Source organism: Pleurodeles waltl, chromosome 7 (genome assembly GCF_031143425.1).
Source record: "Pleurodeles waltl isolate 20211129_DDA chromosome 7, aPleWal1.hap1.20221129, whole genome shotgun sequence".
In the NCBI taxonomy this organism is placed as follows: Eukaryota; Metazoa; Chordata; class Amphibia; order Caudata; family Salamandridae; genus Pleurodeles; species Pleurodeles waltl.
The window spans coordinates 794,636,450-794,652,335 of NC_090446.1; the positions used below are offsets into that span (position 1 = coordinate 794,636,450).

The following is a 15,886-nucleotide window of genomic DNA, read 5'->3' on the forward strand; positions in this document are numbered from 1 at the left end:
TGTTCAAATTTATTACCAGTAGGTCAACTTGAGTTTTGGACTTTGGTGTCTTTGCAACAAAGCCTTTTTTCATGTAACTAGGTCAACGCTGCTCCTGGTATTCAGCATTGTCTATGCTGAGGTGGGCAAAAACAGGGAAAGGAGAAAGAGAAAGGTAATCAAGCCCCTCCTTCATAAAAACGTAGACTAGTGGAAATTAAGTAGATTAATTATCTGCTCCAATACCCCATTTGTTTATTCCTTGGTAGCAGGTGGTGAGTGGCTGAGGGTTGATGTATGTCGCAAGGAAGATAATAAGAAAGATATTTAGAGGGAATTCCTGCGAGTTCCGGCAAGTATGAGCCTCTACCATTGGCCGGATGGGAGGTCAGGTCAGTAATGTGAGGATACGTTTACAGGGATCTTTGCAGCAGCTGAGTTCACTGCATTGGGCGCATAGTTACCCGCATGCGAGGCCTTCCCGGGGGTGGCGAGCAGGCAGCTGAATGTATGATTAGATACCTCACAAACTGTGAAAAACTGCGCCACCCTCAAATCAAAGGAAGCAGAGGGAGGTAGTATTCACTGCTTAGAACTTCATAAACATCCCTGCTTCTTCCAATAAGCTCTGCACAAACTACTGCTCCCAGAGGGAACACACAGCATGACATATCACATATTAGCACTTTCAATATAGGCTCTCTACTCGTAGGCTAAAGTCAGCAATCAGATCAGTTTAATTCAGATACATGTACCTAATTAGTAATAGTGCAATTCCAGTTTCCTTACGGCTTTCAATTTCTCCATAAAAGATGCTGGGGGACAAAAGAGAATCATCTTTAAGGAAGAGGCATACACAGACACACTTTCGAATATTTCACAATTTGAGACAAAAACATATTGCAGCACTCATACTAATCAGTTCAAGCAAGTATTTATTATTTTTCACAGATAAGCGTTTTTTGCATCATTTCAGCTCAATCATCACAGCAGTTGTAAGGGCAATCAGGCGGTAAAGGAGAACACCGCACGTCTTTAATAGAGTACAACCATCAGTGCACCTTTTCATTGCACAATACTTTACCAAAGAAGGGCTGTTTGCTTAACCACAACACACACCACATTGATACATACAATAATCAAGCATACAGTGGGCGCCAGTCTACACATTTTCACAAAGCAACGGGCATGAATAAGCCTTTTCTCATTGCACATAGCAGCAAATGAGGTTCCTTATTTATATATTTTTCTGTATGATTATAGATATGAGGATTAATCAAGTTAACTGAAGATTCACAATGTTTGATACGAAAAAATGATTACATTTTCTTTCAAGGTTTTATACTGTGGTGTCTAAACACAACTACATCAAACAAGTATTAGCAAAACAACAGGTCTGTACTTGGCAGGCAGGTGCAATTTCTTTTTTTTTGTAACTGAAAGCATATTCCACAGAAATAAAAAAAAAGAACAAGCATTTGCAATGCAACTGGTCTCACATTTGTTCGAGTTAGAGCTATTAGTGTTGTAAACTCCTAACAGGACTTTTCTTGCCACATATACTGAATAGTAAAAGTAAAACAGTTTCACATAAGCAAGCCGATTCAAAGCGCCACGGCCGCCATGAGCATGAAGGAGGGACACAAAAGGAAACAGAAGTTCGCTCACAGTCAAACGTATCAGCAAAAATGCAATTATCCATGTAACCTGCAAAAGTGCAATTATCCATGCAACAAGGTCGATGTCATGCAAAGCGCTTGGTTACTGCCCAGCGAGATCGCACTGCGTAGGAAATAAAAAGAAAAAGTATTCCAGAAGCCATGTGGAAAACATGGACCCTAAAAAGTAAAAAGAAGGAAGAAAATGCCACCAACCAATCATGGCAATCATATCTTTGAAATAAAAATATATTTTGAAAAAAAACATTTGTCATATAATTTTATTATAACAGCTTTCAAGAAGGCAGGCATTCTTCGAACATTTATAGAAACATTTTTTAATTTAAAAGCACAACAATCTGGGTTTGAAGAACAGTGTTCTGTTATACAGTTTAAACCCAAAAGGATGACTAAAGAAAATAAAGAATGAAAATAAGTAAGCATTGGCAGAGTAATGTTTAACTATCCATCAATGGCACTAAAGCGCACTTCTGTTTAGGAGGATGGGAACATGCGATCATGCAAAATGTCTGACACAGAGTCACTTGAAGTGTAAGAGAGCCAATGGCTGAAAAAGCTGACCCATTGCCCAATGTTGTATGCTGTGGTAAGCAGAACTAAACGTGAATGACAGGTGAACAGACCAACAGATGAAGAAGGATGACCAAAAATCACCCAAAGTCGCCATATGTATGCATTTTTATTTAGGAATGTTTGGATTACTTGAGTATAATGAAAAAGACTAAAGCTGTCAGTAGCTGAGACCACAAAAAATACTTATCTAAAACAATACCGAAGTATTTTATTAGCCACCAAAATATGTATACAGTCAACAATTTATTTTTGTTTGCTTGGGCGGGAAACACTAAGTCTAGACTATTTCATTTATCTGTAGGTAAAGTATGCATTAGTTGTCACGATCAAATGCTGGCCAGATGCCCGAGAGACGTATTTAGTTCATGTCCTCCAAGGGTTATAGAATTTGAGATCAGGGAGATTCCAACTGTCAGCAGGTCCATTTGCTATTTATCTGTGATATTATGATTGTTTAATTATTGCTCAGCCTACTGTTTGTTTTCCGACCCCTACCGCTTAAAAAGCTGCCATACAGAAAGTGTGCTGTACAAATGTATCCAATTAATTAGGATATTAGGATTCTGAAAGCAGACACACTACTATACACAGCATACTCAAAACTATATAATAACATAAAATCTCAGAATTTTCTCAGTAGGCTTGAAAGATGAAACATTAGATAACAATAGTAACATTACTTTTCAAGGAAAAATTATAGCAACTTCATCTAAGCCTTTTTTGCATACATAGAACATATCTGTTTTGCTTTCCCTTCTTACTTGCTTATGTGTATTTGTCTGTTCAGTTTCTTAAACTTGCACCTGCAATAAAATAAAATGGGCATAATAATGTCCCACCTCAATAAATAGATCAAATGTGGTTTTAAGTCTCTAGAGAGCCAATAGTCCTTATCTCATTATGTTCCCAAACCTCAAGCGTGAAGGAAATGCAAGATGACCTATGTCATCCATGCAGTTCTGTTTGCGACCAATTCAACATTTGCGCACAGCTGGGAGCCATACAAACTAGTCAACAGATGCCCCTCACGTCTTGTATAAGGGTGTGTTGGTGTCTTACTCTCTTGTTGTTGCAATGCATGCAGTTATTCACTTGTGCACCTTCAGGAGGTACCTCCACTTTAGATCTTTAATTCTTGAATTCTGCCAGACCTGGTAGATACATTGTTTAGAACTAAAAGCCTAGAGGGAGAGGGGGTTCTTGTAGACTACACCTAACCAAATTCCACTTTCAGGGGACAAGGTGCCTGAGCTTTGATACAGTGTTGTTAAATATTCTCATACTTGCCTGGGTAGCTCATATTAACCTTATTCCCATTTTCTAAAATCATACACATTCTCTTGTTACAGAAAACATCTAATATGCGTAATTGTCAGAGCCTTGACCCGTGGAGCAGATTGAGGCTGCAATCTCAACATAACTGCTGTCTACGTTGAGAACAGATATATGTTGGGGTGTTCTTAAATCACCCAATGTTAAAGAAAGTGAAGGGACAGCTTTCCAAATAAGTGGGGGCAGATAGAGAAAGTGTTGGTCCCCCAACTGTGTCTTCTTAACTCACAGAATAGTTCACAGGAAGGCATGCCCTATGTGTTGTCTACTGAACCAGTTTTTTGGAAGAAAAAGCAGGTGTAACCTATAAAGGGCCTAAAACATAGGACCTTAAATTCAATTCTCTGTTGGACCTGGAGTTAGCGAAGGCAGTGAGGAGCAGGTGACATTTGGTCAGTATGACATAATCCCATCAGAATACAGGTAAAAGAGGTCTACCTAGACAAGCTCTATTCAAGTTGTCCAATTTAGACCACACAGGAACTATCATTCTACAGATTCTTAATGGAAAAGCGAGATAAGGAAAGATTCTCCTCGGCAGCCAGAAATCTAGAATCCAAATTTAGTTTCAGCAACAACTTGGACAACTAAGAAATAAGCTCTACTGATGAGAAGACTGGCCTAAACGAAGGGTTCTTAAAACTTGATGCTGGATTTGAAGGCAAATTCTCAAGTCAGAAAGGGATGTAGTCTTAATTTATGCCTACATATCCTTTGTTGAAGAATGTAAGGAAGTTGGGTATCAACTTCAATTTTGCTACAGCTTTAGGAGACCAATTCAACAATTGCTGGGTATTATTCAAATAGTTGTATACCTTAATACTTTAGTGTCCTGCAAGATTTAGAACAAAACATTTATGTCTCCTCGAGGACTCCGTATTAGTGTGTGACATAATCGCTAGAATAGAATGTATGAGAGTTTACTTTAGCCTGGGAGTTCACAGGTACAAGCAGAGAATAAAGATGTGATTTACAGCTCAGTGTGCAGCCTATTCATTCAGTGGAAAGACACTACAAATTTCAAAGCCTAAAGAGAATATCATGGCCTAAAGAGAATTGAGATTTACATTAAAGAACAGTAGAAACGGATGAGCCTGTCATCAGCCTACAAGCGGATACAATAAATGCACATTAAAACATATTATTACAGCAATACAAGTTAATCGGTTCAGACAAGTTCCATAGCTATATCTCCAACCGGGATTTTAGGACAAACCACCCTGAATGCTGTGGCTAGGTCTAACAGCATCACAGTAATGCGGTCAGTGTGGAGTTTAGGTGCTACTGAGACATGGCCTAGAACCAGGAAAATGGCTAGTTGGCAAAAGTCTAGCACCAAGATCGAGAACAATTTTAGCATCAGCAGTTGTGGCAGCATTGTAAACTAGAGTCTAGGGTTTGCTTGTAAAGCTAGAAAGAATGGTTTAAACTTGTCACATAAGAGGCAACAGTTTAGGGTTGTCTCAGATAACCCATATCACATTTTTGTGAAATAGTTATGATTGGACATCACAAATAATTCCTAGCAGGAAGTTATAATAATTGGTTATAAAGGTCTACCCGTTATCTATACCATTCTGGCATAGATGGTCAGTTATTCCATCCTCAGAAGAACTCTATGTTGTCCAAATTCTTGCTTCCCTTTTCATTCCATATCATGCTGAAAGCCCTTTGTAACTTAGGCTTTGCTTGGTGTGGCTTCTATACTATTTCTGCTTCCCAGTGCATTTTGTTTTTAAAAAGCACTTAGTTTCTTGCTTACAGTGCTCCATTTTATTCTCTAACCGGTAATTATTTCAACAGTAGAGGATGTCTTATATGGACCTCTCTTGTTTTAGTTTCAATCCTGAACGCTACTAACTGCCTCTGGATTAGAACCATTATCAATATTTGCTCTGCTGAGGAAACATACAATAGGTAAGGTAGGCAGAGGGACATATCACAAAGTATACACTGTAGAGCATTTTCAAAACCAGAGGGCTGGTCAGCCCTTGAACCCAGGTGAAAAGATGTTGCTGGTTTGGAGGCAATTTCAGTAACCTACTTCAAATCTGACAAAGTAAACCTGATGGTGGCAGACTGTGTGGGATTAAAGTTTGACACATGCCAGTGCATTTTTGTCAGAACTGTAAATCAAAACATAAGAAAAAAGTTATACGGGTCAGAAAAATGCACCTGGACTTTGGACCTAAATCAATAATATTATTGATTGAAATGTAGGTTAATTATCTGGAAAAACACTTACAACTCATCAAAAGGTGTTAGTTTTTATAGAAGTAATAATTTTCAGAATAATTTGTTTTATATAATGCAAACAGTTTTGCAGCTATCATTCAGTCTCCCTGCACACCAAAACACACTAAATTCAATTCAATTTCAGAGCATATGGTCTACGTAGCCCAAATTAGGTCTTGGACACAGGATCAAAATCTTCCAAACTTACGGCATCACCATAAAATAAACAGTTACAGAGGGCTGTATCTGGAAATAATATAATCCCCTTGTTTGCTCTCTAAATGCTAAATCCAGCCTCAGTTTTTCTTGGCTCTAGGACTAAGCACTGGCCAAGTCAGTATCTGAATTGATGAGCTTTCCTATGTGACTACACATCCTGAGGAACACGTTTTCACTTGCTTCTATTTTATCCATCATATTCACCTATAGAACAGATAATGCAGACTCTGCAAAATGGCAACTCTACAGAGAGTCCTACAGATCAATACTGCATAATACCAGCGTGAAGAATAAACATAAGTTGGTATCCTGAAATTGATTAGTTGGAATAGTGCAAGGGCAACAAAAATAATATAGTATGGATGATGGGTGGCCTCTGTTAAATTTAAGAAAGCTCCAACCTACCCATTAAAATTAAAATGTTCATTTTTGATTAATGTGTTTGTGAATTAAATAATGTAATAATTTGTATTTGGTGAATGCTCGTTTCTGCATTTCTGTGTATTATTTTGAGGTTCAAATGATCAAACTTGCTTAGGCTGGAGGTCCCGTCTTCTAGCAATGACTCAGTGGGGGTCCCCAGAATCCAATAATGGTTCAGTTGGGATAGCTGGATTCCAGTAATGAATAAGCATGAGTCCACAGAAGTCAAACAGTTAAGAAGCACTGCACTAGAGCAAAGAGGCAGGACAGTTTCAATACTTTAGAGAGTGCCTGCCAGGATCGTCCTAAACCGGAATTGAGAATTAGGTCAAATTGAAAAGGTGTTTGGGTGAATAAGTATCTGAAAGTAAGCAGCACGGCTGTTTGCTGACACCAAAACACTAATGCTTTGTTTTGCTACGCACAGTTCCCTAGACAGAGCCGAGCTTTACCCTACAGCCCTGACTAAGATCTTCCAGGTTTTAGTAGGCAGCAATCCGGAAGCTCCATTAATAACGTAGATGATAAGCACATGCAGCGTTGGATAGTGAGTGGGCCCCCCGCTGATTTATTACTGGAAGCCTGGGACCGCCAGCCTAAGCAGTTTTTAATAAACTGGTGCAACGGTTGCACAAAGCAGTTTGGAAAGTGGTCACTATCGCTTAAACGCTGTATGTTAAACCACACCGAAGATTTAAGAAGGAGTGGTTGAGAAACACAATGGGGTGTTATGGATCCCCTATAATTTGGCTTGAGTCTTGAAAATGCAAATGTCTGTGTTACACTGTGCACTGCAGAACCTATTGACTATTTCGAACCAACCTATGCAAGTTAAAAGGGCTTAAGTGGTATGGAATGTGAAAAAGAAGTTTAATTGGGTCATGTTTGTTTTAAGTATTCCTAAAGGAAAAGGTTATTCCATTTTTTATACATATAATTTAAACAGCCGTTGACAGGAAGTTGAAAAAGCATAGCTATAAACACCCAGATAGCTTGCAATAAGAAATACGATGCAATTCAGTACATATTATAACTGCTATGGTATAGTAAATATATTGTAAGTTAAAGTGAATTACAGTTGCATGAACTTGAATAATTCTGTTTTTGTTTAATTATGTAAGAAGTGACGGTCCAAAGTCACTGAAGCAACATAAACGACCACGTTTGTGCCACAAAAACAAAAATTCGGTGAGTAAAATAGGAGTCGCTCACCTTGTGAACATACATACTCGATTGTCTTGAACCGCTGTTTCCGTACAGAAGTAGCCACAGTGCAACTAAGGACAAAGTTTCAGCTCTAGTCTTTTCAAGATCAATTGATTTCATTTGACTACTTCATCGGTATGCTATCTGCAGTATTTCTATCCCAGGCAGTAAAAGTGAAATATCTGCTTCACGAATGTACCATGCTTTTCATTTTTCCTTCTTTTACATGAAAATGAGTTAGAAAAAAACTGCTGAATAGATGTCAAAGACAAATTAACTATTAAAATAAAATAATGTATCTTCCACACCAAGACAAACGCTATAAACTAGCCAATAATTCACCGAGACATTTTAAACAGCTGGTATGATAAGTAACGTAGAATATTTTAATAAACCCGAAAAGCATTTAGATTACCCTGTGGCACTGAAATGGAAACACAATGCAAACACCTATCTCTAACACATCCCTTTATTGTTCTTATACAAATTCTTAAATAGCTTCTTCTCTGTGAAAACACATTATTAAAATAGAGTGGTATTGTGGGAACCTGGAGTAAATGTTGTAGGTTATACCCTTTACCTTGGATGTCCGTTGCAGTTGGTCTCCGACGTATGTTTTGCGAAACTGATCCAAAAACCAAAGAATGGCAAGTTCAACTTTCTCGTTACCTGACTGGGGTAACCGAGAGTCCGTCAACGCCATCAACTGGAACACTCTTAGGAGAGAAAAATAAAAGAATAATTCCTAAATAGAGAGTACATTTTGTTTCAATGAAAGATGCAGACAATTTGCTCCATGATGAACAGGAGCAATAGGGGCTTAGACGTATTAACAATATTTAAGACAAGACACAAAAGTTTAAGAGGTGGGTGTTGTGTTGTTGGGGCATCTCAGCAACTCTGTTGTTTCCATCACAGAAAGGATCCGGAAGCATACAATCATGATAGGTTCTTCATTTTGTGTTTTGGTCTGTTACCGCTTGGGTGGTGGTCTCATGTTCATTGAGTTGTGAATGTCTAATTACAGTGTACATAAGGTCTGTCCAAGGACATTTTACGTTAATGTATTGATCTCAAACATTTAACATGCCTTTTGTCCAGTGACTGGAGACCGCCTCTGCAGTCATTTTCATTTCCACTGTTCATAATTAGATGTCAGTGCAAAGAGTGAAGGTTGTGTAGGAGGCTCGCCCTCTATGTAGTGTGCAAAACCAGGCACACCATGTAGAGGGTCCGGGCAACCACATGTTGGTTTACAGAGGTAAAAACTAGACCACCTAATGCTCTAATTTTTATGATAGCTTGATTGAGCAGTTAGGTTAATCTTGGAGACGTGCAAAGCATTTGTTGTAATCACAGTATCAATAAAGCAAGATACACACTCAAAAGAATAACTCAAGACCAAGATACAAAAATACTTCATTTTTTAATTAATTTGTATGACCAAGATCATCAAAATTGGGTAAGTACTTTTCAAGTTATGAAAAATAGTCTTTTTGTGTGTAATTACGCACCATAGGAATCAATGGAGAAATAATAAAAAAATGCATATAAAATCAGGCAATGTGTTTACAAATGTCTCCTTTTGCAGGTATGTCGAGGTCATCAGTGGGCACTTTGGACCTGCTGGAGAAGTTTGGGCTGTTCCCAGTTACTGCGGGAGCAGCTGCAGCAAGTTGATGGAGCTGGTGTGGGCCACTGTGGGGGATCACTTGGAAAAGCACTGCACTGGTAGAGTTAAAGGTAATTCTGGTGGGTCCCTTTGGAGTGTCAAGGTCGCAAGGGGTGGGGAACCCTTGAGGCACAGCTTTATCTTCGGTGCAAGTTACAGGGTGGCCAGGTGCAGAGCGAATCAGTGAGCTAGGAGATGTGTGCAAACATGCACTTGGAAGCAGAAGGTAGGTCACTTTCAGGGTCGCTTGCAGGTCAGCAAGGGCACTCTGGCGGGAGGTCCTGGTGGTTTCTGAAGTCCCTCGACTGGGGCTTCCTCCTGGTACTTTTTTAGTCCGGAGCAGACTGTCCTTCTGGTTGTCCGACATTAGGTGACCTCTAAATCAAAATCAAATCAAAGTTTAGAAAGTGCAGCTACTCACCCGTAAGGATCTTAAGGTGCTGAGGGGGTCTGTCCTCTGAGCCTCAGTAGAAGAGCCAGGTTTTAAGGTCCTTCCTGAACTGATGCAGCGATGATGACTGCTTGAGGTGCAGGGTGTTCCAGCTCTTCGTCGCAAGGAAGGCGAAGGATCTTCCACCAGCTGAGGGGTACGGTGGCTAGTGCTTGTTGAGCAGAGCAGAGAGGTCTGGTAGGGGACTACTACATGGGGCAAGGTGCGGTTTGGCCGCTGGAGAGCGCAGTGCTGCCAAACTTGGCACACTTGCAGGGTTTGTTCTCACGGTCTGTCGGGTAGAGATTGGTTCACCTGGGGCATCCGGTTCCTTGCTCAGCAGCTGGTCAGTGAAGTGGCCTTCACTGGGTCTTTGTTGCAGGAGAGTGACGCCGTCACTCTGGAGGTTTGTAAAGTCTGTCCAACGTCCAAGCAAACTCAGCGGTGAGTGTCAAGTCTTGGATGCAGCAGGCAGGGTTTGGCGCCATTTCCTTGGTGCAGCAGGACTTCAGTTCTCTACCCTTGGATCTTCTTTGTTGCTGGTTTTCTTTTGTTCTTGGAATCTGATTTTCTGGTCTAGGGATGCCCACTAAATACTGTATTTTGTCAGTGTTTAGGGGAGTACGCAGTAGTGTAGTGACCAATGGGTCACCTACCTTAGTGTGGCTATACCCACTAAGTGACCACTTCCTGACCGCAGAGGTCACTTCCATACACCCGACTGGCTAATTTCCTTCCGTGCAAGATGGAGGAAAATGAAATGGAGAGGTCACCTTGCATGCAACACCTTAGGGGTGATGCAAGCAGGGGCTGACCACTCCTCCAGTCCTTTGTGTGTTTTTACGCTGTGGCTCCTGCTAAAAGTGAGGGTTTGCGACAGGGCAGCCATCTGCTGCTAGCAGCAGGCTTTGTGGTCGTGTTTCCAGGGCAGTAAGCCCTTTGAAGCTCGCTAGCAGGGCAGTGCACATTCCTGGGGCAAGGTGAGATCACACCTCAGCCCAGGAAGGGCTTTGTTCTGGGACCAGAGAGCAGGATCTCTCACCCCAGGGTTCCAGAATCTTGATTGGTGGTGGCAGGCTGGTTGTGACCAGCCAGCAATCATGCCAGGGTAGTTAGCTTTTGCAGGGGGCACCGCGAAGGTGTCTCTTTGTACATTTTGGGATAACTCCAATGCCGGTACCAGCATGGATTTATCATGCTGAGTTGTTTGATACCAAACACTCCAGCATCATGCAGCTGTGAAACTCGTACTGACAAGTGTGCAGCACAAGCTCTAAAATGGCTGCTCTGTTCACTTATTACATTCAAGGTTTGGCAGGGGCACAATAGGGGCATATTGCTCATGCATCTATACCCACACATCCAGTATATAGTGCACCATGCCTTAGGGCTTGAAGGCCTGCCAAATGGGTGACTTACCCATATTGCATGCAGTGTATAGTACACAGGGCACACAGGCTGTGTGCTATGGCGAGTTTGCATTTTAGGATTGCACCAGAACACCCAGCTTGTAACGGCAGTGCTGGGTGTATCTGGACGTATGATCCTTGAGGGTGGCACAATTTATGCTGCTGCCCTCAGTGTGCCTACCCTTAGTACCCCGAGCCCTGGGTACCTAAGTACCATTTACTAGGGACTTACAGAGGCAGCTAAAGGTGTTGCCAATTGTAACAATATTGTTGCAATTTTTAGGGAAAGAACTCAGGCACTAGGGACCTGGTTAGCAGGATCCCAGTGCACTCCATTCCAAGTTGCATCCACAAATGAGGAAAAAAGTGGGGTTACTGCACAGGGTGCCAGTTTCCCACACAACGCACTCCCCCCAGCCCACAGGCAAGGGACTCAGCCAATATCTGGGAGAGGCTTCCTAGTCTACCAGGCGAGGAAGAGAGGGAAACAGGCTGGTTAGTTGCAGGGCATACTCTGCCTCACATTCTACTGTCCAGGTCATTTCCTCTGGGGAACGGACCAACCTCGACAGCTATAAGCCTCAATCTGAAATGTCTTACACCTGTACTACCAGTGTCTGCACTTTCCCCTCCTGTCTTGGAGTCAGAGATGTCCACATCTGCTATCCCTACCTTAGCCAAGGCAACCCCTCGCTTACTCTCAGAGGTCACCCACAACTTGAATAACCCCACCATGACCAACACGGTCAGGGGACCTAACTTACTATTTGGTATGGGATCAGACCACCATGCCAAGGACAGTGCAGCCTACTCCCCTCTGGAATCTCCAACTCACCTGTGGAGCCCACTTTCCAGTTAAAGACTATGAGGACCTCGTCATCTGAGGAGTCAGATCCAATGGCTACTCTTGCTACCCCTGGATGTTTACTAGTGGGTTTGTTTTGGGAGAATACGTGTCCTTGGTGTGTTGTCCTCTCTTTTGACAGTTGTGGCACCATACCTTAGTTGCATCCCTGTTTGTACCCTGGGAACCACCATTGTTTTGTGAGGTAGCTTTGGGCCCACCCTCCTGAACAGATTTCTGGGGGCCTGAGGACTAATTTTCTTTATTTATAGGGGGATCCTTCTTATTCTCTTGTGGGGCTTCTCTGACTTTTCCTTTTGGTCACCCCCTCCAGTTTTGGTTTGGGACAACTTCGTTCTCACCCAATGAGCAGCCTTCCTCCCAAACTCTTAGGGGGAGACTGGCCCCAAATCCACTAAATACTAGCGCAACCAACTTTTCATGGACACAATTACCCAAGAGGTTTTCTTTCATCATCAGATTATACAGCCGTTCATAATCATGCACCTTGTTGCCCTCTAACCAACCACCTAGCATGTCTTTATTGAGAAGTCCACAAATTCTACCCAGGGCTGACTGGGATTTTTGAGTCACCATGAATTGTATACGGTATTACTCAGTGGTAAATCCAAAGCCCTCAATCAGTGTACCCTTCATGAGGTCAAAGGATTTGGCCTCTGTTTCAGTCAGTGTAAGGATCATATCCCTGCACTTTCCTGAGAATAATTCCCATAACAGAGTGCCCCAGTGCTTCTTTTGGATTTCTCTCCCAATGCAGGCTCCTTCAAAAGCAATGAACGACTTTTGGATATCATCTCCTTCTTAATAGGGGACAACTCCTTTTGGGAGTCCTAGGTTTTAGGTTTAAAGGTCTCTCTTCCTCCCTATTTATTAGTATGCTGCCACCAGAGATGGGTCCTAGGCCAAAATCTCTCCTTTCTTCAAGTTCCAAAAGCTGAGCCTCCAGGGCCAGTCTTTCGGGCTGCCTAGCTAAGTCCAGGACTTCCTCTATGGGTGCACTGGTGCTGGGGCTAGAGGAGCTACCCTCATCCCCATTGTCCACAGGGTCTTCTTCTTCCTCAGAGACTTCATCATCTATTTCATCTCTAGGGTGCTCTTTTTCACGCTGGGCCACAAGAAGCCTACACTTATTTGTGCTGGGGCCTTTTCCAGTATGAATTTGATACAGTCAGCGTAGTTCCCTTAAATGGTCTTAGCTGTGTGCTGGTAAGATGCCAAGTCGAGCTCCTGGCTCAGGGTCTCTGTATCTGTCATGTTTATTTTCCTAAAGTTGGGAACTTTTTTATAAACTTGGAACCCCTTTTTGGATAAGGCCACTTTTGCTAGTGTTGTAGGGACCTAACCAGAGCCCTAATAGTTATTTTAAAAATGTTCAAAACTGTTTAGCCAATTGAAAAAAAATTCAGTTAATCTAAAGACAATTTAGAGATTTATTCATGTGCTCACACACTGACAAAGTGGTATCAGCAAATGAAAACGCTTTATCCCACTGCTGAAATACCAAATATAGGAGGCTGGCAGGGGCGGCTCCAGTCTGAGTAAAACAGCGGGGTAGGAGGCACAAAAAATATTAAAAATTAAAAAATAATGAAAAAAAGAACGTACCTTATTCTCCGCCTCTGTCGTTCTTCGGGTGAGTGGCACAATCTGTGCTGCTGCCATCAGGGGCCTAGCCTTAGTACTCCAAGCCCTGGGAACCTGAGTACCATTTACTAGGGACTTAGGGTGGCAATTAAAGGTGCTGCCAATTGAATCAATACCTTTTTAGGGAAAGAATGCTGGCACTGGGAACCTGGTTAGCCAAATCTTAGTGCACTCCAGTCCAAACTGCATCCAGAAACCAGGCAAAAAGAGTGGGGGATACTGCAACAGGGTGCCAGTTTCCCACAGGTTGAAATAAAGTTATGGAAAATATTTTGAAGGCAAAGTTCCATTCACTCAAAAATAATAATTCCCTTCAATATATATTTCACTTGTTTTTGGAACTATCATACATCTTGTATTGCCTCTCTAAGTGATGCTTGAGGAATGCATAACATTCTTTATAAAATGGAGATCTGAAGAACAAGTTACTTACCTTTGGTAACAAATTACCTGGTAAAGACAAATTCTAGTTGCAGATTCCTCACCTTAGAATTTCCCCCAGGCGTCAGACTGGATCCAAAGACTTTTCTTTGAGCTGTACCGTTGCGCACCGTCAGTCGACTTCACGTCCGTCGTTGGCATCGTGGTTACAGTGATGACATCGGGGTCGAATATATGCGCCACCTTGGTGCAGTGACGTTAGTTTCTTTTCACGAGTTTCCACGCCAAAGCACGGAACCATGAAGAACACTGAAGTGGTGCGCCAGAGCTAATGCCCTAAAAGGGGAATCCCTGTCCCTAGAAATCAATTTGCAAGCAGGGAGGATGGGTGTGTCGGTAAGGAATCTGCAACAAGAATATGTTTCTACCAGATAATTAGTCACTGAAGGTATGTGTGAAGATATCTTCTGGAAATGATTTATGTAGACTGCATGTTTGATAGGGCAGTAGCTTGGAATGTCATCATAAAAGCTGTGAGGGGTTTTGGAAGGTTGGGGGAGAGATGAGGAAAAGGAGGTGAAGGATGAGAAGCTAAGCTGGAGATGTCTTGTATGCAGGATCTTCAGAAATAACCAAAATAAAGGAAACTGCGTAGAGTGATCTTGACATTGGCAACGAGGGATCAACCTGTGCAGGTGCCAGACAGGAGACATCTTCACCCCTGGAGATTTGAATCATTCACTTCTGGACAACGTTATGGCGGCAGAATGAAATCTAACGCAGGTGAAATAAATTGACTTTAGATCAACAATTGACTAAGCACTTGCAAATGATAAGGGAGAATACAGAGAAAACTATTATTTTGCCAAATGTATTAATTATAAGCAATATGTGACGGAGAGCGCGAGCAAAACACCTAATGATCGTAGCGCAAGGAAAAACATGCGCAGGATGGCTGAAGATACAGCACGTAGCAAACACAAGGAAGCGCGAGCTGAGGACAGCAATACACGAAGGAGGGCACAAGTGAGATGCCTAAAAATTGTGGCATGCGGAAAAATGTGCGTAGGACGGCTGAGGATAGAACTGTGAGCAAGACGCATGAGCAAAACACTGACCATTGAATGAAACATCCTGCCTTTAGTTGTGTTGCCCTGGAACAGAAGCAATTGAAAGTAGAAAGGAAAGAAGGACTAATGTTGTCCGGAAGGAAAAGCATTTGGATGTGGAAAAAGAAGAAGGACTAAATGAAGAGCATTAGATACAGGAATAGAGGAAGGACTGAACATTACCTACTAATAAGCAACAAAAACAGTATTTAGCAGAGTATTGGTTAGAGGCAAGAAGATGAGCATAATACAATGAAAAATTATTATTTTAGTTACTTATATTAGTTTGTTATGTTCGTTTATTATCTTAATTCATTGTGTTAATCTATTATATTAGATTGTTATTTTAAAATTTAGATTGTAAACGTAAAAGTAAATAATATGGGAGACCATAGTTATGGCATCACCACCACCTTTTCTATCTACACCAGGGGAACCTACTATACCCTGGAAGCAATGGAAAAAAAAATCTGACCTATATATTAGCAATTGGGGGTGATCGTTATGGTCCACCTAGAAAACAAGCCATCCTCCTGCATCATTTGGGGATCGAAGTAAAGAGAATATATGAAGATCTACCAGAAGTATCTTTAGGGATGGGAGATTGACAACCTATAAATATTTTTGATATGTCTTTACAGATGCTAGAAATCCAGTTTACACCAAAAACTAATTTGGTTTTGGAACGCCACAAGTTTTTCTCAAGGATGCAAAGAGGGGATGAGGATAT

At 41.6% G+C, this 15,886-nt stretch overlaps 1 protein-coding gene across 2 annotated transcripts in view; it reads right to left on the bottom strand.

Annotated features, from left to right (window-relative positions):
• Positions 1–15,886, bottom strand: part of RANBP17 (RAN binding protein 17) — a 1,172,021-nt gene that overhangs the window by 803,944 nt on the left and 352,191 nt on the right. For both annotated transcript variants that reach the window (XM_069199335.1, XM_069199333.1), the window contains exon 14: positions 8,227–8,362. In XM_069199335.1, coding sequence (XP_069055436.1) covers positions 8,227–8,362 — 136 coding nt within the window. The remainder of the gene's footprint in view (positions 1–8,226; positions 8,363–15,886) is intronic.